The sequence below is a fragment of the Boleophthalmus pectinirostris genome, unplaced genomic scaffold (genome assembly GCF_026225935.1).
Source record: "Boleophthalmus pectinirostris isolate CB_2022bp ecotype Guang Dong unplaced genomic scaffold, ASM2622593v1 HiC_scaffold_21, whole genome shotgun sequence".
In the NCBI taxonomy this organism is placed as follows: Eukaryota; Metazoa; Chordata; class Actinopteri; order Gobiiformes; family Gobiidae; genus Boleophthalmus; species Boleophthalmus pectinirostris.
The window spans coordinates 11,028,376-11,050,801 of record NW_026571175.1 but is presented as its reverse complement, the minus strand read 5'-3'; the positions used below and the strand labels follow the sequence as shown (position 1 = coordinate 11,050,801).

Sequence of the window (22,426 nt, the reverse complement as noted above, 5' to 3'; positions counted from 1 at the left end):
CGCTCGCTACAAGTTTATTTTATGTCACAAAAATCTTAAACGTGGTCTTTTAGCGTACAAAATTTGCATAATTTGGGGAAAAACATTACATTTTCCATTTGAGCAAACTTTGTTTTGCCCTTATTGTATAAGCAGTCTGGTTAGGAGTACCACGGTGCAGGATTAGTTTAGCTGCCAGAACACCCATAGGAAATCTACCCAAACAAACAGGGAGAGCAACCGTCATTAAATGGTGAACCTTCATTATAAAGCATGTTTGGTGCTATTGGAGGTAATGTTCTGCAAAATAAAATAAAAAAAAATATATATATATATGTTAAGAATTATAATAAAAAGTAATAACTAATCAAATTGTAATTATAATTTAACAATATATAACAACAACAACAAAAAACAGATAAGTGCCATTTTAAAAAGTCATAGGGGTTTGCAGTTCATTTTTTGTATCGTAGGCTAATGCTTTCAAAACTTAAAAGTAATTTTAAGCTATTAAACATGGTTCCATACTGGTTAATTACAATATAATTAAAGTGACAGGAGACATGGAACGATTTGTATTCATTGTTGTCATGGGAACTTTTTCCGCGGTACACAGGTGCTGTCTTTAAACGAAGCACTCCCTGGTGAGGCCTTCCATAGGGACTGAGCGAGTAAGGGATCTAATGATGGGTTTGGTACATGTCGCTTTTAATAAGGCTAACTAAATCTGTTGTAGTGATCAAGCAAGTGGGAATATGCTAAATATCTTGTATAATTACACTACAATCTTTTCAATGGTTCGATCAAAATGATAATGATTTAATTTGATATAGACTACGGAGATTAGTCCATTTATGAGTTACTTGATGCAATCTCTAAATTCTGATAAAAATATAAGTTCGCGTAATGAGTTGAACAATAATATTTTGCCTTATTTTTTTTTATTTTAAAAAACCCAATGTCCTGGTTAAGTTACAATTTTTGAGACAGAGACAAATTAGTATAGTGTTTTTAGAAATTTTAGGAGCTTTACAGAGAGTTCTTTGTATGGGGTTAATCCAACAATTCTGACATCATTTGACATGGAACAGGAGCAAACTGTACACACTTTAGGTCGAAAATATTGGCTTTTATAGCACAGTTTTTCACATCTGTTAAATTATGAATACGCCATCGTCCTCCTGCGACCACCACCAATCATTTATGCACCCATCACATTCATACATTCATTCACTGAAGTGTCTTGCCTAAGGACAAAGTGATATAACTCGGTCCAAGTAGGAATCAAGCCTCTAACCTTCAGGTTGGTTGGACAAGTGCTCTTAACTACTGATCCACTGTCGTTAAGTGCAGGTTTTGTGTTTGTAACGTTCCGACAATAAGTAGTTAAATTGTACAAACCCCCCTTGAAATGGAAACCAGCGCAGATTCCAATTTTCGCCTAACCCTGAACACATCGCCAAAACTCCACTCCACAACAATTGCGCCATCTACATCAGTTAGCACGCATTTTTATTTCATTGTAAACTACTGTAAACTCACCTATTTGCTTTTACGACGGCTACGCGATTAGCTCATCTGTTAGCGCTCAGTTTATTACGATAGGGCCTTGATTGAAGCTGGCGGTGAGTGTTTTTGGCACCGGACACTGGAATAAGTGCTTTAGTGCAAGAACACCAGGGGAACTCAACTTTCCCATGCGAGCTCGGAGCACAGTCAAGATGGGAAACAAAGAGCCTAATCCAGTAACAGCAGCAGGAGCAGAATGGGTAGTGGTAAAGCTAAAGGGATTACCGGCAGTCATCTATTAGATTAACCTCATATTAATTTGAGTTTAAGGGATAATCTGGAGTTACATCTGTTGGCCTTGACACCCGAGTCGTGCTGTTTGTTTTTGTTCTTTGAAAATTGTCCATTAGAGGTAAACTGTGTAGAAATGACAGGAAGTGGGATGTAAGTCATAATAAATAAGAGTAAATAAAGTTTAATTTTACAGTTTTACTCTTTTTAGTTTGTTTTGTTTTGTTAAATTTGTTAAATGCACTGTCAGTTTTCAGAAGGTGGTAAACATAAGTACATACATTAATACCAAAAAACGTACCCCAAAAATGTACTTGTACTTTTACAACATGTCTAGCAATAACAGTTGATTAATTAAATTGTAAAAGATTGAAAGATTGTGAGTCTGTGATGTCTAAACATATAATCGATTTTGTTTTCTTGTTTGTTTGTTTGTTCTTTAAATAGCACACATTCAAATTTCAGTTGTATTTTTGAAAAGACAAAATAAAATCAAGTCAAATATCAAGATTTAAAAAAAAAAAACTCTGGTAATTGTTTTCTCCATAGATGCACATTTATTCTATACATCCTTAAGAAAAACAAGACAGGAATAAAAATGTATGTATTATAAACTAAGTGATGACATCTATTTTTGTTTTATTGTGATTGCGGATTGTGTAATTGCACTTGCTTAAACCAATTTCTACAACAACATATATAAATAATCATAATTTTCATAACAAAAAAGTGAAAAAGTTAAGCGTTAGTGCCTACTAACGCTTGACTTTACTCTCCCTACATTTTGACAAAACAAGATAAACACACACACAAAAAAGGGCACCCTATATTGCGCCCCATTTTCCCACCCCATTTGAACACCCCTGTTACCCGTGTTATTATCAGCCATGAAGTGACAGTGGTTTATGATGTTTTCCTTTTCTTTTCCTCTTTTTCTGCAATGATTAATCCCGAGATCAGGGCCAAGTGAAGACAGGGTGACGCTGGGGTCAGGAATCTCCGAGGCTTGCCCTGTCTCTGCCCTGACCCACAAACGCTCCGGTCAGAAAATTTAAGGAATGCATCGGAATAGTTTGGAAAAAGAGACAGCATGAAAACAGAGTAATATTTCTTTCTCTTCTTTCTTTTTTTTTTTTTTTCTCCTTTCTTTCTTGCGGGTAACTGAGAAACTGTTTAGCGGTCATGCAAGTATTATATTATTTTCTTGGTCAAACGTCGCAAACAGAAATATTCTGTTCAATCTAATTTAAGGAATGGACAATAGGCCAGTTAGTCTCTGATATTACGCAATGTCTAAAATCAAGTTCATTGTTCCATGTTGATAAGGTTACGTAATGACGGATGTTGAACAACAATAATTTTGTCCCTACCCTAACCCTTAAGCACAATTTAAAGGCACAGTACCTGATTTTTACCAGCTTAAAAACAGAAAAAACAGAGCTAGTTCGTTTTACTTTGCATTGATCCAAAGTTATTCCTCACTTACCTTATGCATTCCGAGCGTCTTAAATTTCAACCGGAATGAGTTTATAAGTGCTTCTCGCAACTTTCGGAGACCGGAGTTTTTGGACGTGACAACTAGCATGCTAATGTGCACTTCCTGATCATCAAACAATAAAACGCTTTCTAATTCGAAGCGGACACCACGCAACACTCCTAAAACAATATATCTGTACCGGAATACAAAACAATTTTGAAATAAATCGGGTACAGGACCTTTAAGGAATGCATCGGAAGACTTGGCGAAAGCGACAGAGCACGAAACAGACAGAGAGAGGAGTGTTTCTTTTCTTTTTTTTTCTCCTTTTCTTTCTTGTGGCTTGCGCTCTCCTCACGCTAAAGGAGCTGAAGCTGAACCCATTGAACCTTTGGAGACATTCACAGGCCTGGTCACACCGGGACACAGCACGCACACACGCTCCATACCTCCAAAGGCCTGCATTATGTAGCCAACAACTATGCTAAATGATAGTAGGAAGAGACAGCAGGCCAAGACTAAATATAGGCTTCCATTCACTCTAATGCAGTTTAGCGTCCAAATAGCAGAGTGGAATGAGTGCAATGTTGAAAGCGTGATGTTTTTTAAAGGTGCAATATGTAACTTTTTTGGTGGAGAGCCCGTCATCAACTTGGTGATGTTAGTATCTTGCCTGGAGTGTTTTACAATCTGGCGTTAAACTTCTCTTTTCTTTCTTGCATTTGTTACAGATTGCTGAAAAATACCATGAAAAAATGTGATCTGGCCTGTCACTTGGCCTATTGTTGTTCTCCACTTGTCTCCATTAAGTAAGGTAAGTTTAAAGCCATATTCTGGAACATTTCAAGCAAAGCAATAACACATCCATGAAGACAATGAGGTGGCAGCCCCTCCAAAATAAAAGTTCCACACTGCACCTTTACGTTGAAATCAAAAATAGTGTCTTAGATGATGACTTCGGAGTATTGAAATGTTAAAATATTGTGCGCATCTGTTCTTAAATTTAAAAAATAAATCAAATAAACATAGTTATTCACATTGATATCAGAAACACATGACAAAACCACTTAAGAGTTTGCAGAATCAACGAATTGAGAGACAACTATTTCTGGCAAGTTTAGAACACTTTTTTACTTGAAATGGTACCTCTGACAGAAGAAATGTCATTCTAGGTCACCCAGAATTAATTTTACTCTGACAGTCATTGAAAACATATGTCCATAAAGTCTATTTCTTTTCCCTATAGACTGGAAAAGTAGAAGACAGTGTAGCGGCTATGAAAAAAGGCCATTCGATGATATGATTTGAGATATCTGACACAACAAATGAATATATAATGTTGACAAATTAATTTTAATAACTACATTACATCATATGCGTGTAATCAAAGTTAGTTCATGAGGAGTACAATCTGTTCCTGATTTAACTAAGGCAAAATGAAGTCTTTAATATTCAAAATCAAAGCCAGATTTTCGTTGTAATTTGCATTTAAAGTATTTAAGTTCTCAAGATGGAAAATGGTACAGACGTAGATTTACCTGATAAAATAATCAGCTTAACAGGTTGACAGTTTGTTTTCACATGCAAGTGCAACGTCCTGATGTTACCAAAGTCTTATTAAAATGCATTATAAACTTTGGAACAGAACGTGCTTATGTAGAAGATCGTTGAATGGGAATCATTTCATTGAGAACCAAATATAGTTTAAAATATAGCCTGTGTTTTAGTTGTCATAAACATTGTGTAAGACGTTGTATTCTTCTGAAGAATACAGAAGCTTATAACTCATTTCATAATTCATACTGTGGACATGTCCATTTTGTCCACACTACATGAGCCTGGCATTCGTCTCTCCGGATTTACGCAGAACAAAGATAAAGCGTGTGACTTCGTATGATCATATTAGAAGAATTCTTATTGTTAGTGCTAAGGGTTATTCGGTTTGATTGTGGATTGGTCATTGGGGACGTGCGCCTCTTGTCCACTGTAATTAACCTGTTCGTGTGTGCGTGCGTGCGACAGTCAGACAGCCTCACGTGCACCCTTACCTTCCAGCCGGCGGAACTGTTGCTGTCTCCTTTATCCTTGAAATACGGCACAAAGCGCACCATCCAGTCGTAGATCTGCGAGAGCGTCAGCCTCTTCTCCGGAGTGCTCTCAATGGCGCGTGTGATCAGGTCCGCGTACGACAGGTTCCCCCACGCGTTCCGCCGGGACGACTTGGCTTTACGCAGCTGACCGGCCACGTCCAGCGCGGCCACAGCGGACATGCACGATGCTGTGGCCGGAGCCGAAGCCACTATGGGCGGCTTGATGTCTGCCGGCGCGCCGCCTTTCCGCTCGGCGCGACTGCACGAGGAGGGCACGTCGTAGCTGAGGTGGTCCGGCGGCTCCAGCTTGACCGTGGCCAGACCCTGCAGACCCCGGGTGGCCTCGTCCAGGAGCGGCCAAGCGCACGGCTGCGAGTGCGAGAGAGCGTCGAATTCCGAGTGCGCGCCCATCGCTCCGCTCTCCATCATCATGAGCATGGTGTGAGGCAAGGTCACTGTCACAAAACGCCCGAAAACAACTGCGTCCTTATTGTATTGTTCACACGTTATAAATCTGTTCAATTGTGGGATATTCTCCACCACGTCAGGGCAGGGGAACGCGTATCCAAACCGCTTTCTTCAAAATCTCTTCCATGATGCCTCGCTCTTACGCACGACAATATCACTCAACGTGTCCGCAGCAACAGTTGATAAAAACCTCTCGGAACCAAACTCCACTATTCTTTCTTTCTCTCACTGGTTTCTACTCCTCCAAGTCGAGTCCTCGCGCTTTAAAAGAAACCTCATGAATCATTTACTATACACGCACGCAGCTCCGAGCGTCAAAAATCCCCGTTGGTTTTGGAGCTGGAGCATCTTCCCCCCGCGCGCGTCTGATCCAAGCACGCCGTTTGACAGAGGCACAGAAATCTACCTTTGTCTTTGCGCACGTGTCACATGGGCAGCGGCTCTCCTCCTATCGCGACGCAGCTCCCCGTTCCACTACGAGACCGGCATGTGCGCGTACGTGTACGTGTGTGCGTCGCAAGTTCGTGCGTGTGTGTGCGTCTCGGAAGGTTTGGAGCCACTTAAGCTGAAGGGAAAGAAGTGAAAAGAAGTGGCTCTGCTGCTGCTGCCTCCGTGTAATTGGACGAGCGCACGGATTCAGTCACTCCCCTCCCTCCACAACAGCACCGGGCTGTCTGCGAGCGCACGGCAGGCGGAATACGGGGCCAGTGTACACGCACAAAGCTCCGACAAAGACCAATCAGGGGAGATGTTGCGCGAAATGCTCAGTAGACCAGATTATGTACATCTACATTATTAATACCAGCGGTGGAAGAGTACTGAAAATCTGTAAGTTACACAATTATATAACTAAAAATGTGCTCGATAGCCTTCACTCTACTGCCTAAATTGTAATTAAGTAAAAGTATAGAGGCTACATGAGCAAGTCAAAGTATCAGATAGGCCTATTTTATTTTCGCAATTTTAAAGGGCCCAGATTTCACAATTTTCTCATCTATGTTATAATATTTCCTCACCACAAACAGACCTGGAGTTTTGTTTGTTTTATTCACATATGTTTAACACACAAACCCTGCATATTTAGGCTCTTCTCAAACAGAAAACACTCTGTTCCACCTTCATGTCATGTGGTAATACAGAAAGTGCTCTACTGTGTTTTTAAACTCCATACACCTTCACTGGAATCATTCCAATGATTTCAGCTCTGAAAATGCCAATCTCTAGTGAACTAAAGGTAAAACTTGAAAACTATCATGACATCACAAGATGGAACAGAGCATTTTGTGCTTTGGACATGTAATCAGACTAATACTAAAGAGTTACTCAAATATGGGAATGAAACATAACACAACTCTGGGTATGTTGTCGAGGAGGTAACAGCATGATAACATGGCTTATAGCTCATCATCATTTAACTGTTTAAAGATGAATACATTGTTTTAAACCTCAAACTCCATGTTGACTTTACTGTGACCAGTTAGAGTCGGCAGTGCAGTGCAGCTACGAATGGGTTTGCAGAAAGGAGCAGAGACAGAGGTGGGACAACTGTGCACTGGGACAATGGGGTTTGTGTTCTGTAGCTCGAATACAAGTGCCTAGAATTGTAGCTACACAATACAAGGATAAATACATGGGTAAAAATCAACCCAAAAAAAGTATAGTTAGTCTCTCCTTTCTTTGCTCCCCCCAAAATTTACATTTTGCACTAATCGGTGACCAAATCCCAAATGATTCTGTTTGCATTAAATGGGCTATATGGAGCTCAACAGTGACCGCCCACACCCTGTTTATTCTTGCGCAGGGCTAATCAGCTACATGGTGACTAATGAGCACAAAACTTATCATTTTAAGTATTTTTCTACAACTTTTTAACCACAAAGTTATTAAAACATTTCAAAGAATCTTGTGTTTTAAACATGTTTTTGGATTTAAATGGTAATACAGCGCTTTTCCACCTTCAAGGCACCAAAGCGCTTTACATCAAGGAACCACTCACCCATTCACACGCACTCATACACCAGTGTACACAGACACTGGGAGCCAAGGGGGTTAAGTGTCTTGCCCAAGGACACAACAACAGCATTCATCTGCAGGAACTGGAATCGCATCGCCAACCTTTGGATCAGTGGACAAACAGTGCCAGCTGAGCTACTGTTGCCCTGAACAACCACATTAAAACAAGCGCGTTATGGATATGAGTTGGCACAAGCTGATTAGCCTCCGCGATGTCTTTGAACTCTTAATATTAGATTTTTTGGAAAAGTGTATTGGGAAAATAAATGGAAAATGTACTTTCAGAAGCAGAGCAGGTCATTGCTGAGCTTCATTGTCCTTCCAAGTTTTCCTCTAAGAAACAGATTTACCCCATTGTTAGTGGCCGATACTTTTGTCTGCATGTGGTAAAACATAACTAATGCAAATGTACACAGTTTATCAAATATGAACTGAATTATTCATGAAATGCTAAATTTGAAAATAGATAATTATTGATTTGATTTATTATTTATCAAAGTTTTGCCAATCTGCGACTCGTTAAATCTAGACACAGTGAAGCTTCAAAGAACATAAAAGTGGCTATTTTGGTTTAAAATTCTGAAATTATGAAGTGCATTTGAAGTGGTATTTTGGCTGTGTGTTTTCCGCTGGTTTGCGCTGTTTTAAAGTCTGGCTGTAAAATTAACAGTCGTTTGGCAAAGCTCAAATTCACACTCTAGGCCCCCTCATACTTTTTGTAAATAGGACAAACATCTGCGTCTGATTTTGGAGCTGTAATTTTTATTTAATTATTTTTTAAGTTTAAAGGTGCACTGTGCAACTTTTTTGTTGGGGGTCTGTCATCTGCTTCTTTTTATGGATATGTCATTTCTCTGCTTGGAACTTTGCACAGTATGACATTAAACAGCTCTACTTTATTTATTCAATTACAGATGGGTTTTTTTTTGCTCATAGAAAAACATGCATTCTGACAGTCTCGCCACAGAGCTGACCTGTAACTTGATCTGGTTTGGTCTCTGTGAAGATAGAAAGGTTTAATGCCATACTGTGAAACATTCCAGACAAAGAAATAACATCTACATGGACAAAAGCAGGTGACAGACCCTCCACCAGAAGAGTTACATAATGCACCTTTAATAAATTTAAAATGTTATTCTACTCTAGAAATAAAGTATCTACTAATATTGAGTTCAAGTGTTTGCGTTTAGGTGTTTTGTTTTAAAAGCACTGTATCTGATTTTTACTGTCTTCAGGATATGAGACTTGCAGAGGACAAAATTCTCACTTACCTAATTATTCACCATAATGAATTTTTAAAGGGACAGTTCAGAATTTTGGACATAGGGCCTAATTTCCTAGTGAGCCAGAGTGTTGGAGACGTGTGGAGACACTTTTTGAAATATTCCATCCAGTCCTTGTATTTGTAGAGGTCGCTGGTGCTAGGCTAGTGCATGTCAATGTCCATAGTTACCCTGCCACTTAAAACAGTCTTACCCACTCCACAAAACACCCAAAACAAATCTATCATTACACCAGACTGTCACCAGACTGTTTGAAATAAAACTAACCTTGCATCACATGAATCGTCGCAAGTCGAGGGACTATTTTCTCAACAGCAGCGGAATTTTACTTTGCCGGTAAGACAGATGCTAGATGATATCAGTCCGCCACTGTCAAGCTTTCTATCAGGAAATACAACTCACTGCTGCAGCTCAGACATAAATCCTTCAAATGCAAGGTTGGTTTTACTTCTAAAATTATTCTATCTACACAGACATTTACATTGACAGTGTGGCATAATAATAAATTGGCTTCAGGTGCTTTGTGGATTGGGTGAGATTGTTTTTCGTGGCAGGCTAACTATGGCCATTGACATGCACTAGCCTAGCATCAGCGACCTCTGCAAATACAAGGACTGGAGGGAATATTTAAAAGTGTCTCCACTCATCTCCAGCACTAACTAGGAAATGGACTTTCCCTTTAAGGGCTGTTTATAAATTTCAGGGACCAGTTTTGGAATGAAGGAGTAAATAGAACAACTAGCATGCTAACAAACAATTCCTGATTCTCAAAAATCTGTACTGGGGCAAACAAATCTTGCTTAACTACATGGGAAAAAATCATTTTTGCCAAAGCAAGTGATTTTGGCTGGACAGGTAAATAGAAATGCTTAATTCTAATTGAATACCATGGCACATCATTTTACAGTAAGGGTTTGGAAATATGGATCACACCCCAATGTGCTTTGGCAAGAGGAACTTGGATTTTCTGATCAGAGCATTTAAGAAATGGCACTGGACGAAAGAATATGAACAAATTTTTTTTCCCCAAATGAATCAACTCTTTATTCAGAACAGATGCTTCTTTTGGAAAGTTGTGAAATTCTGGATTATTTGATCAAAATATTAGACAAGCCAAACAAATGACATTAATAAACTACAGTGTATATTTAGGCAGCATGCAGAAACAAGGAAGGCCCATGAGGGAGTGACAGTTAAGATTAAAGTGTAAATTCCAACCAAAATGTATATATAGAAACTTTTTGATTTATTTATTTACTTAAATACATTTTTAGCTGCCAAATAATAACTATTGTGTGTATTAGCTTTTATTTTTACATAGTGTTTGCTTGGTAACAGTCATGTACTAACCTGCTATACCCTCACATATACTGCCCATGTTCAACCAGGAAGCAAAATTATAAACTAAACTAAAGTAAACGGCACAAAAAATGTCAAATTAGAGAAAACTATGTAGGATTTTGATCAGAATCTTAAAGTTGCACTATAACTTTTCTTGTAATCTGTTTGTTTCCATTGAGATGTTAATGTTTTGTCAAGAATGTACAGTATGGCATTTATAAACACATCTACCTCCAGGAGACAAGCGGGTGATATCATTTTGTCAAGTTATAGGTCAGATCTTTGGAGATGTGACCCTCTATGTAAGAAAAAGTGAGCAATAAAATGCATGAAAATGACGCAATCAGATCTCCATGGAGACAAGCATGTGCAGATGCTCCACCAGAAATGTTACATAGTGCACTTTTAAGGTCCTATATTACACTGAATTGATTTGTGTGAGCTTTAAGCCATGTTGTGATTTGTGTCACCTCATCAAAAACATGCCTGGAGTTGTGTTTCGTTTTATTCACAAATGTAATAAAGTAATTCTACATGATTAGTCTGTCTACATATCTCAAAATGTTCTATGGTAGTTTTCAAATTAACAGCTAACTTTTAACTTTTGTTCAGTAGAGATTGACAATTCCAGGGCTGAAAGTATCCAAATGATTCTAGTGAAGGCGTGTGGAGTTTAAAAACACAGTGAAGCACTTCTTGTATTACCACATGACATCATAAGGTGAGACAGGGCAATTTCTGTTCGAGAGAAGCACTTAACCTATATTTATTGGATCAGAGAGCAGCAAGTTCAAATGCTGGATCGGGGAGGCCATTGAAATCCTCCTTTCACACACCTGAGACACCCTCCTCCAGAAATCACCGGGCGACGAGAGGACAGGAAGTAACAACAGCTTATACACCACCACACCACAACACCAGTGACAGTTCTGAAACAGCCGAAACATGTCAACAAGGTAAAACACATCTACTACTGTATTGTCTTCAAAAAGAATCCAGCTCGGGTCCTTACTCGAACTAGGAAGTACGAGCACATAAGTCCTGTGCTCAGGTCTCTGCACTGGCTTCCTGTGCCTCAGGAGAATAGACTTTAAAGCAGCTCTGCTTGTGTACAAGTCTCTCCATGGCCGAGCACCAAAGTACATCTGTGACATGTTAGTGTCATATGAACCATCTCGCACTCTGAGGACCTCAGGGACCGGCCTCCTGCTGGTGCCCAGAGTCAGGACTAAACAAGGGGAGTCAGCGTTTCAGGTTCATGCAGCTAAAACCTGGAACAGTCTTCCTGAACATGTGAGACAGACTCTTCTGTGATGCTGTTTAAATCCAGACTCAAAACATTTCTGTTTGACTGTGCAATAACTGAAAGGTTTTCATTCTGCACTCTTCTCTCTTTTTAATTTTAATCTTCATGATTATTTATGTTTTGATTTTTTATTATGATTTTAATGTATTTCTTTTCTGTAAAGCACTTTGAATTACTTTGTGTACGAATTGTGCTATACAAATAAACTTGCCTTGCCTTGCCTTGCCAATAAATAAATGTACAAAAGAAGACAATATTAACGTTTTTGGACTAAATATGTAGGGTTTGTGTGTTAAAACTGTGTGAATTAAACAAAACAAAACTCCAGGTATGTTTTTTTAAGAGAAAACAACATTAAAACATATCAGAAAATAGCGTAATATGGGCCCTTGGAATATAACAGTCAATGTGTATTTGTGCGAAATGTGTACGCACTTTAACTGTGAAGACAATACCAAGCCCTTACCTCAATTTGTCAAATCAACACATGAGCAACATTAAAGCATGATTTTTGCAATTTTAAATCTCCTACAGGTTTCCGCAGACCTCACTGTCCTCGAACACCCTGCGTCCTCACGAAATTCAGCAAACTTCAAACAAAAACTTCACTTCAAAACCCCAAAAAAGACAAATTTATCACTCACATTTGAGCTTATTACATATGATTATAGTTTTCTTGTACATTCTTCGGTTTACCAGATTTGACCCCTGATCGTTTTACCACATCAAACTTTACCATGCCTGTCCACTTATGTCTTGATGTATTGTCTACTTGTGGGTTCCAACAATTCAAAAAATAGCAACAGGGGTGGGTGGCTGTCAGTTACATTTATTTTTGTAACTTTTTAAAGAAGAACCATGTTATAAAGTGCCTTCATCAAAAACATGCCTGAAGAACTTTTAGATGTCCTCCATGCATGTTTGAGTAATCTAGCAATCTCTCCAGGCCACTATTTGAACGCTCCTTACAGTTAGCAGCACAATCCTGTCCAAAACTTAGCCCACAAGCCTACATCATCCATGCTCCTGTGCGTCAATTTTCCATCAATAAAAAACAAAAGCAGAATACAAAACAATACACTACAACTTCACAAACCTGATGTGATGTGAAGTAGTTTCATTAGCAGGATGCACGCCAAACTTCATGTGGTTAAGTCAAAAGCTATTTTCTTAATTGTTTGTCTCTAAATCCAAAATGAAAAAAACAGATAATGATTTTGTGTTGAAATGAATAACAGAAAAAACAGATTATGGACATTTCCTGTTTCCGTGACTTGAACTGAACCAGATCTAAACCAGGACTAAACAAGTACTAAACCAGTCTCAGTCGTGGTCTCAGTTCTTGTCCTGATCCCCATCTGATCCCATCTCAGTCCTGGTTCAGTGTTGGTTCAGTCCTGGTTCAGTCCTGGTTTATACCTGGTTTAGTCCTGTTTTAGTCCTGATTCAGTCCTGGTTTAGAAATGGTTTAGTCCTGGTTCAGTTCCTATGTGGTGCAAAAGTCCAGCATCACAGTTTAAGCCACTGAAACGGGAGACGGCTGTTGTTGTTTTTTTTCCGTTATTCATTTAAACACAAAATTGAAAACTGAAAAAACAAATCGTTATCCATTTTTTCATTTTGGTTTTGGAGACAAATAATGAAGAAAATAGTTGTTGTTGTTTTTTTTTTTTCATTTTCTTATTTTTGGTTTTATTTTGAAAAACAAATGAATGAATGATACACAGATTCTTTCAGATGTGACTTTGTTTTTACTATTTTTTGTGTTCATCATTTGACGATATTAAATGAAATGTTACATCCAGACTCTTCACTATTGCATTTACTTTAGTAAAATTTTTGGCCACTCTAGCAAGTCCCCCTCACACTATAGCCTATACGGTGCCTCTTCTAGTCTATAAAAGTATCAATAGATGCTCTGTCCACACCCCCTCACAGCCCCTCCCCTCGGTGAAAAAAGACGACCACTCTGACAGCTGGTCGTCAATGACAACCATAACCTCAGATGCACCTAAATGGAATGCTTTCATGAGGACTAAATGGGCCTATCAACATGAAGAGGGCCTAGCCATCAATGGGAGGCGACCAGAGAAGAGAGAGAGGAGCGAGGTGGAGAGAAAGATGCAGGACAAACAGGAGGAAAATCTGAAACACATGGCAACGCAGGTTTGGGAGCAATTTTAGGGCTGCGGAGGCTTTAGTGTGATTTTATTAGAGTCGTTTATTTGCACTTATTTAAGCTTGAATACAGTTTTTTTTTTTTTTAACAGTACTCTTATTTGAAAACAAATGTGTTACCATGTATTGTACCGTGTATGGTAACAATTTATCATTTAAAACCATTTGAAACCATACCTTTCTGTGTGGAGTTTGTGAGTTCTGGGTGGGCTTCCTCCAGGCTCTCCAGTTTTTATTAAACCAAAACATGCACAAATAGGCAAAATCCTCCAGCTAAACTAGTCCAGATCAAACCTTGCTAAACATCTTGCAATGCGGCGCCCACTGCTCCTCACCCTAATGACAAATTTTCCTACAGGGACAATAGTGTATCTGATCTTACATGCATCCTTGAGCGGGCTTGCGTGTCCACAAACTTGACTCTCAGTTGGTAGAGTCTTCGTCCACTGATCTAAAGGCGGTTTGAATGCCGCTGTACCTCCACTCAATTCCGTAGATCGAGGATTTAAAGCCGGAACAAAGAGAATGTTTGGTGAATTTTATCAAGGGGAAAGATGTTATTGCCCTTCTTCATACGGGATTTGGGAAAAGCTTAATATACCAGTTAGCCCCATTAGCGGCGCATTACATACGTCACAACCAAATAGCAGCGATTGGTTAAATGAAAAAAAGTGCCCACCTACCGTAAAGTGAACAAATTCTAATGCTGCGAGGTCAGACGGTTTCTAAGAAGTGAAACCGGCTGACAAATCAGGCGAGGTATTAACGTCATTGGTAGAGCAATGTTACTAGGTGCAATGTCAGCTCCCACAGATGAATGCTGTTGTTGTGTTCTTGGGCAAGACACTCAACCCACCTCGTCCCCAGTGTGTCCATACATTGGTGTATGGATGTGAGAATGGCTGAGTGGTTCCGTGATGTAAAGTGCTTTCAGTTCCAATAAGATAGAAAAGTGCTATATAAATGTGACCATCTTCTTTGGCCTGATGGAGGACCTCCTGCTGGTTTCCATCAAAATGGTGTTTCTTTGACTGTATTATCCCACAGTATGGCAAAAAGGTGAGAATGTTATAAAGTATGATTTTAACTTCATATTTCCAAGGAAACATACAGGTGACATGCCACCTCCTGAAATGATGCAGTGTTGCTTTAAACTATACGGATTATAGATATCACATAAAGTTTATAAAATGACTAGTTTTATAGCATTGTGACCACCAGCTTAGTCCTTCCATCCGTCACAACCACCTGCCTGTGTACATCTACTGGTGAAAAAACAGTGGACTGAAAGATGCTGTAAACTGGCACAAACAGGATACAAATGTTAAACACATGTGTGCGGTTTGGGAGAGGAGGTTCTTGAGTATTCTGTGACGTCTGCAGCGTGGAATGACAACAGTGTGTGTATGTGGGGGGGGGGATTGCTGTGGGCTGGTAGGGCTGTGACGGCCGGTGGTGGGTTCGGCGGTGGTGGGGGTGGGGGTGGAGGAGGAAGAAGAGGGGAGGTGATAGAGCACGGAGCGGCTCACATGAGTCACAGGCAGACACGGCATTACAAAGACCTGACAAACCAGACTGTGGTCGTGTGGTCTGGAGACACTACGGGGCAAACATCACCACAGGGAGTAAACACATTTTACACTAGTGTATTCAGAAGTGGGTGGTACTTAATTACATTCATTTTAGGACATATAACCTACTTGAGTAACCTTTTAATACAATTGTTCTTTTCAGAGCAGTTTGCAGACCTCATACTTAATGCGTAATATTTTTAGTGAGGCAGCAGTACACTTGTGTGTCAAAGTTTCAAGTCAAAAGCTTTATCTGGACAATATGAAATTATTTTAACATTTTTGTTTCTTGTACAACTCCTTGTTTTGTGCTATTTTGAATGCTATTGATAAGAAATACATTGAAAAACAAGAATTCTTACACTCGGTGGGCTTGCCTCTCTACAGCTCTGACATGTAAGGTGGACTGGGAGCGTCACTTGCTTGCCTCCATTGAGATAGATGAGTTCACTGACATTTGTGGACCATGATTATTATTATTATTACGACTACTAATTCCATGGTGATTTGATGATATCTGATGTCTTGCTCAGCAACACAACCACAGTATGCACTACAGTTTGCAATACAGCTAGCCGTACGGGCAAATCACAAGTGTTTATTGATCTTTAACTGACGAGATTTGAACATATAACTTGAATCACATTGCTGTACAAATAAATTACTATATATCTCATTTGCATTAGGGCTTTAGCAGCTCCATATGCATTGCACTGTATATTTTGGCACCTTAAACCAGCTATATTGATGGCATTTGAATTAAGCTGTGTTCACACTTACACACACTCCATCAAAACTGGGAATTATCTGGGACTAAACCTGGACTAGAGCAGAACTAAACCTGGATCAAACCAGGACCATACCAAGTCTACAACAGAACTACACTAATACTGAGTCATGAAACTTTATTTTTCCTGTATTATCAACATAAATGTCTTGAATATGGATTATCTGCAACCTGCTGGTCTCCAAGGTGATGTTATTGCATTGCCTGGAATGTTTCATAGTATTGCATTAAACACATCCACTCCACTGATACAAGCAAATAAACACTGCCACGAAACATTATAGGTCAGATCTGTTGAGAGGCGTCACCACTCACTGTGAAAATACATGTTTTTCAAGACAATAAAACATCTGTAACTGTGTGCAGTGCAAGATGGATGAGTTTAACGTCATATTGTGGAACATTACAGGCAAGATAATAACCAAAGAGACAAGCAAGTGGTAGACATTGTACCAGAAAAGTTACATAGAGCACTCTGTAGTGTTGTCATGATACTAAAAACTTGATTTCGATACTAAGGAACTCGAATATCAATACCGATATTGATGATAATAGAACACACTCTATATTTAGATAATAGAATGTAATTTTGAACATTAAATCATAGTACTTTCTTTTATATTACCATGTGACCTTACATCTGTGTAATCCCTCAGTCATCCAGGGAGGCTCCATAGTGGTCTGTGGGCGTGTACTAGTCTATGTGCTTTTTTATTTGTTCTGATACAGCTCAAAATCATCCTAAAGCTCTTCAGGAAAGGGTCATTTCTGTCTTGTGAATGCAACTTTTTTAGAACTGATAATTGCTCTAATGAGTCTAGTTAGGAATACACTTTTGATACTAGTTTATTGTCAAGTACTTTCTGATTTTTGATACTTTTAACAACACTATCTGCCTGTATGCCCAAGTAACAGACAGTTGCATAATGAAAGATTGACATCTGATTAAATTCTAATTAAAACATGCCACTATATGTATGCTTTTCATAATATATTTCTCATAATGATTTACACAGCTGAGGTCTTGTAGAAATATTGTATGCATGTTTTGGTCACAGTTTCTTTTCTGTCTGTATTTGTCAGATTAAACGCTTTTGCCAGCTGGGCCTGTGTGCGATTTGTGTTTATCCATTGTCCTGTTATTTTCTGCGTATCAAATATTCATGATATGCATATTGACTGTCAGCACAGCCACCTCCCTCCAGCGCACCACACCATCGCGCTGTAAGCTAACACATACACGAGCCAGACAGGTGGAGCTGGGAATGTAATGCTTCATAAAAATAGAATGACGGAAATTATAATTGAAGAAATACATTGTTGTTTTTGTCATGTCATATTTTACTTTTTGGGAAGAATTGTAATAGTAAACCTTTTTTTCATAACAGTTTGATTTAAAGACGCACTTGGTAACTTTTCTATAGGGACGTCAGCCAGTTTCCACTGAGATATTATTGCTTGCTTTATTGGAATGTTTTTAAATTAAACTGATTAAGTTGCAGGTGTTTTTACTGATAAGAAATAAGTACATAAGTACATAGTGAAACAATTCTTGCTCTGAGCGCTGTCACCTCTCCACAGATCTAACCTGTAACTTCGGCCAGCAGCATCACTTGTTTGCCTCCATTGAGATAGATTAGTTCAGTGACATATGTGGAATATTCTAGGCAGAGTAATAACATTTCCATGGTGACAAGCAGGTGGACGACGATGTTTACCAGAAAAGTTACCTAGTTATTTAAATCCATAAAAATACCATTTTTAATATAAAAACAGGAGATGAGGTGAGTGCTTCAATGAGCCTCCAGTGAGTCAGATGGATGTAAGACACTGGTGCTCTTCCAGAATAAAATCACTTGACATGAAAGGAAAATCTTTATTACGATATGGACCAGGCTGGTCTTGTACACAAGAGAGCCTTGGATTTTTGCAGCTCCACTGCCATTCACATTTCTACATTGGTATGTGCTAAGATAAATCTCTGTTCCTTCAGCATTTATTGTATATTTTGAATATGATTACCATATTTTTCGGACTATAAATCTCTAAGTATAAGTCGCACCAGCCAAAAAATGCGTAATAAAGCAGAAAAAAACATATATAAGTTGCACCAGACTATAAGTCGCACTTTTTGGGGGAAATTTATTTTATAAAATCAGAGACCAGAAACTGACATTTCATCTTGAAAGGCACGTTATAGTAATAATAATAGAATACAGAATAGAGTAATGGTGCGCTCGACTGACATGATACCAGACAAGACAGCAACTCTTTCTGCAGGAGACAGGCGCAGTAGAGCGAAGTGACAGTGGTACAGGAGTAATAGGAGTAGCAGATACTGGCACACAAGCCTAGAGCGCCCTCTCAAGGCTGTCAATGTGGGAATTTTAATAAATATAGTAAGTCGCATCAGAGTATAAATGGCAGGACCACCCAAACCATGAAAAAACTGTGAGTTGCAGTCCAAAAAGTACAGTACATTAGAAGGTACAGGGTGTAACTTTTGGGGGTGGCCTGTCACTTGCATTATTTCACAGAAATAGAAAGTTAAAACCATACTTCGACACAAGATTTATGTTATATGTTGGAAGATTAGAGTCAAAGAAATGACATTTCCTCTTCTAAGCCAAGTAAGAGTCAGGTTTGTGGAGATGCAAGCTTGCTTACAGGAGGCATAAGGATGCATGCTTTTTGAAAAGTTTTCAATAAACACAATCAAAATAAAAAAAAATAAAAATTAAAAAATTAAAACATGCCTCTATTTATAGTTGGTTTTTGTTTTGGTTTTGTTTTTGCTATGAAGTTGCATACTGTGGCTTTAAATTGGATTCAGAGACCAACAAATACTTGACAAACAAGATCCTAATATAATTTTTTTATTTATTATAAACAAGTTCTATCAAATAAAAAACATATATAAGTATACTGCAGATTATCTTTCCAGTTTTCAAAAATAGAGAAGAAAATCATTGTGTATTCTTTAGGTTTATTGAAAAACCAAAAGTGTTTCCATACCATAATAGTCTATACCGAATCATTCAAAATGTCTTGAATCCGCAGTGCTGTAAAGTGTTGCATGAGATGACTGCATATGTCAAGCTCTCAATTATCCCACCAGAGCGTTCTTGGGAATAAATAATTTTGACATTTACAATCTATTTAATTACTAGGCCTCTAGTAAAAGGTCCTGTAGGATGCCACACCCCACACAACTTGGCAGGGCCCGCAGAATTCCGATTGGCTTTTATGTTTAATGTTTCCATGCTAACATGACAAGCTCCAACTGTTGTCAAAAAACAGTCATTCAGAATATAATATATCACTTCTTTAACCTGAGAAAAGTTTGGTGCTTCAATTGTTGATTCTGAAAAAAGCCTATTAATAGCAGCCACTGAAATCAGGGAGACAAGACACAGCCCTAAGTCCACTCATCTTTATAAAGTTTTGTCAAATTATATGGTTCTGTTTGGCCAAGACACTATCAATACAACATCTTTGTCATTGCAGTGGAAGTTGCAAGCTGAATTTAAAGGTTGGCTATGTAACTTTTCTTTATTTCATCTTTTCTTGTATTTATTCAATTACAGGTATTTTATTGACTAAAAATATGCATTAAACGGCAAGCCCACTTGGTTGGTGAATGAGTGAGCAAGCCATTGAGACACCGTTGCCCTGTATAGGCTTCATGGGTCATACAGGTGACGTGAAATTTGCCGTAGCAGACTGGATAAATGGCTTCAAATAACTTAACGTAGGAATATTTGCAGTGTGAAATTTGTCTCTTTCAGCTTTTCTGTTCTTATGTTTTTATCTCCTTAAAAACATATGTTTTGTTTCATTCACACGTTTGAGCACTCCTTTATTATTATATTAGTCTGTTTACATCTCCAAAGCTCAAATTGCTCTGCTCCACTTTGTGATGTCATGTGGTGGTAGTTTTCAAGTTAACTGCTACCTTTTCTCTTTTGTTCAGGAGAGACTTAGCCTGATTCATCAGCCAGTTTCACTTCGTAGAACCATCTGACCTTGCAGGTACCTTTTTTCATTTAACCATTTGCTGCTATTTGGTCATAACATATGTAATGCACCACTAACAGGGCTAACTGGTATATTAAGTTTTTCCCAAATCCCGTAGGAAGAAGGGCAATAACGTCTTTCCCTTTGATAAAATTCACCAAACATTCTCTTTGTTCCGGCTTTAAATCCTCGTTCTCAGGAATTGTTGCAAAGACAGAATATATGACTCTTCACTGATTGGCTGGTGCCCGAACTTGCACTTCCAGGGTTTTCGCAAAACGTCTAGTGTATTCTGATTCCTGACCTAGTCGCTGGATAGAAATGAAATTGAGTGGAAGCACTAGGTGGTGCGAGCCTGACCAAAAAGACAGACAATAAGGCTGAAATCACCCAAATGATTCTAGTGAATGTGGATATGGAGTTTAAAAAACAGTGGAGAACATTCTGTATTATCACATGACATCACATCATGTGGAACAGAGTGTTTTCATTTTGAGAGAAGAACAGGGTTTGTGTGTTAAACATGTGTGAATGAAACAAAACACAACCCCAGATATGTTTCATGAAGAAACAACATTATAGCACAGATTAGAAAATAGCATAATATGGGACATTTAATGTTATTTAATACTCTGTAGAAGTAAAATACCCCCTCTTTAAAGCGTTTGGCTAATGAAAGATGTATGCTAAGTTAGCTTTTAAAGGGGAGGATTTATGCCCTGGTGGATTGCTTTGATTTGGCCGTTATACTCACGAGCCCGCTCACCTACTGCGCCGTTAGTATTGGCCGCTCTCTTTAGCATTATACCACTAACTGTTCCAAGGCCCTGGATGGTCCTCAGAGTTAGCACTAATTGCCTCTTCTCCGCAGGTTTACCAGCGGCTTCTCGTTCATGAGATCCAGTCAAACTGCGAGATTATCGATGTGTTCACTGTGGGGGGAGAGGGAGGGGTACTTTTTGCTTTAAGTATCACATCAGTATTTTTTTTTTTTTTTTTACTTTTAAATATGTTATAATGTTGTCCTCCTCATTTTAATATGTTATAGTTCATATGATCACACCTTTGCTTAATTCATGAATGTGAATAATTGTGGATATTTGGACCATCTTTCCAGATTGTGTCTTCTATCTCTAGGAAATGCCCTTTTTAATGTTTTAATTCTATACATATCTCTTATCTTATACCTTTTTTTTTTAAATTATCAATTCATTTTATCAATACAATTCTGACCGGAAATGTATGTTTTTTCTTGTAATTATGCTTAACCTTGTATTCATTTTAGTATATTCAATCTGAGCTTTTGTTTTGATGTTGTTCTTTGTTCCTGCAGCCCCCTGCCTCTGCTCTCACCCGGAGCACTTACATAACGTAACTGGGGCAGGCCTGTAGTGTTCTGAGGGAGCGAGAGAATGCTGTGATGGTTGTGTGGAGAATGGGGGAGCAGAGGGTGAGGTGCTGTAACACTGCCCCAGGACAATATCCTCTCTCTGGGTCTGGGACAACCCCCCGTCACCACAGCCCTCAGACTGAAGACAGAGCCACTTAGGCCAGATCTAAGGAGGAACAGTCTGTGCATGAGAAGAAAAAATGCATCTGTGGGATTAGTGGTTTCTTATTATCAGATCTAAATACAGTTTCGGCAGCACTCTGCCCTTTTCAAGTGTCACATGATACTAAAGTTAAGTGTCTCCGCTGATTTAAACACATTTTGGTGTCTGTAGTTCACGAGTAAATGCTTAAACATTTCTTCTTGTATGATGTAAATATAAAATATAATTTAGCTTTTTGAAAAAGGAAAAACATTTCAAACTTTTATCACTTAACTGATGGTGGTGTTTCAGTTCATCCATGCAAAATTCCCTGTTCACACATCTGATGCCATTAGGCATGGCACTATGAATCTTAAGTATCAATGGCAGAGAATGCCAGGGTTCTGTCAATCTGACCTCGGGCAGCTGTGGCTACAGAGATATGAATAAGATGTGATGGAGGAGACCCCATGTCTGAGCAAAGATATTCAGATATCACAGTCCACCTTTCAGATGAGTAGGCCTAATGTGACATTCCCACAGCAGCAGAGGCACAGTCCCTGGAGCCTTCCTCTGTCCAGTTT

At 38.8% G+C, this 22,426-nt stretch overlaps 1 protein-coding gene across 1 annotated transcript in view; it reads right to left on the bottom strand.

Annotated features, from left to right (window-relative positions):
- Window positions 1-5,784, bottom strand: part of foxo6b (forkhead box O6 b) — a 91,802-nt gene extending 86,018 nt beyond the window's left edge. Inside the window, 1 exon segment of the mRNA XM_020917688.2 lies at window positions 5,305-5,784. Within this exon segment, the coding sequence (XP_020773347.2) occupies window positions 5,305-5,784 (480 nt within the window).
- Window positions 5,785-22,426: the final 16,642 nt, after the last annotated feature.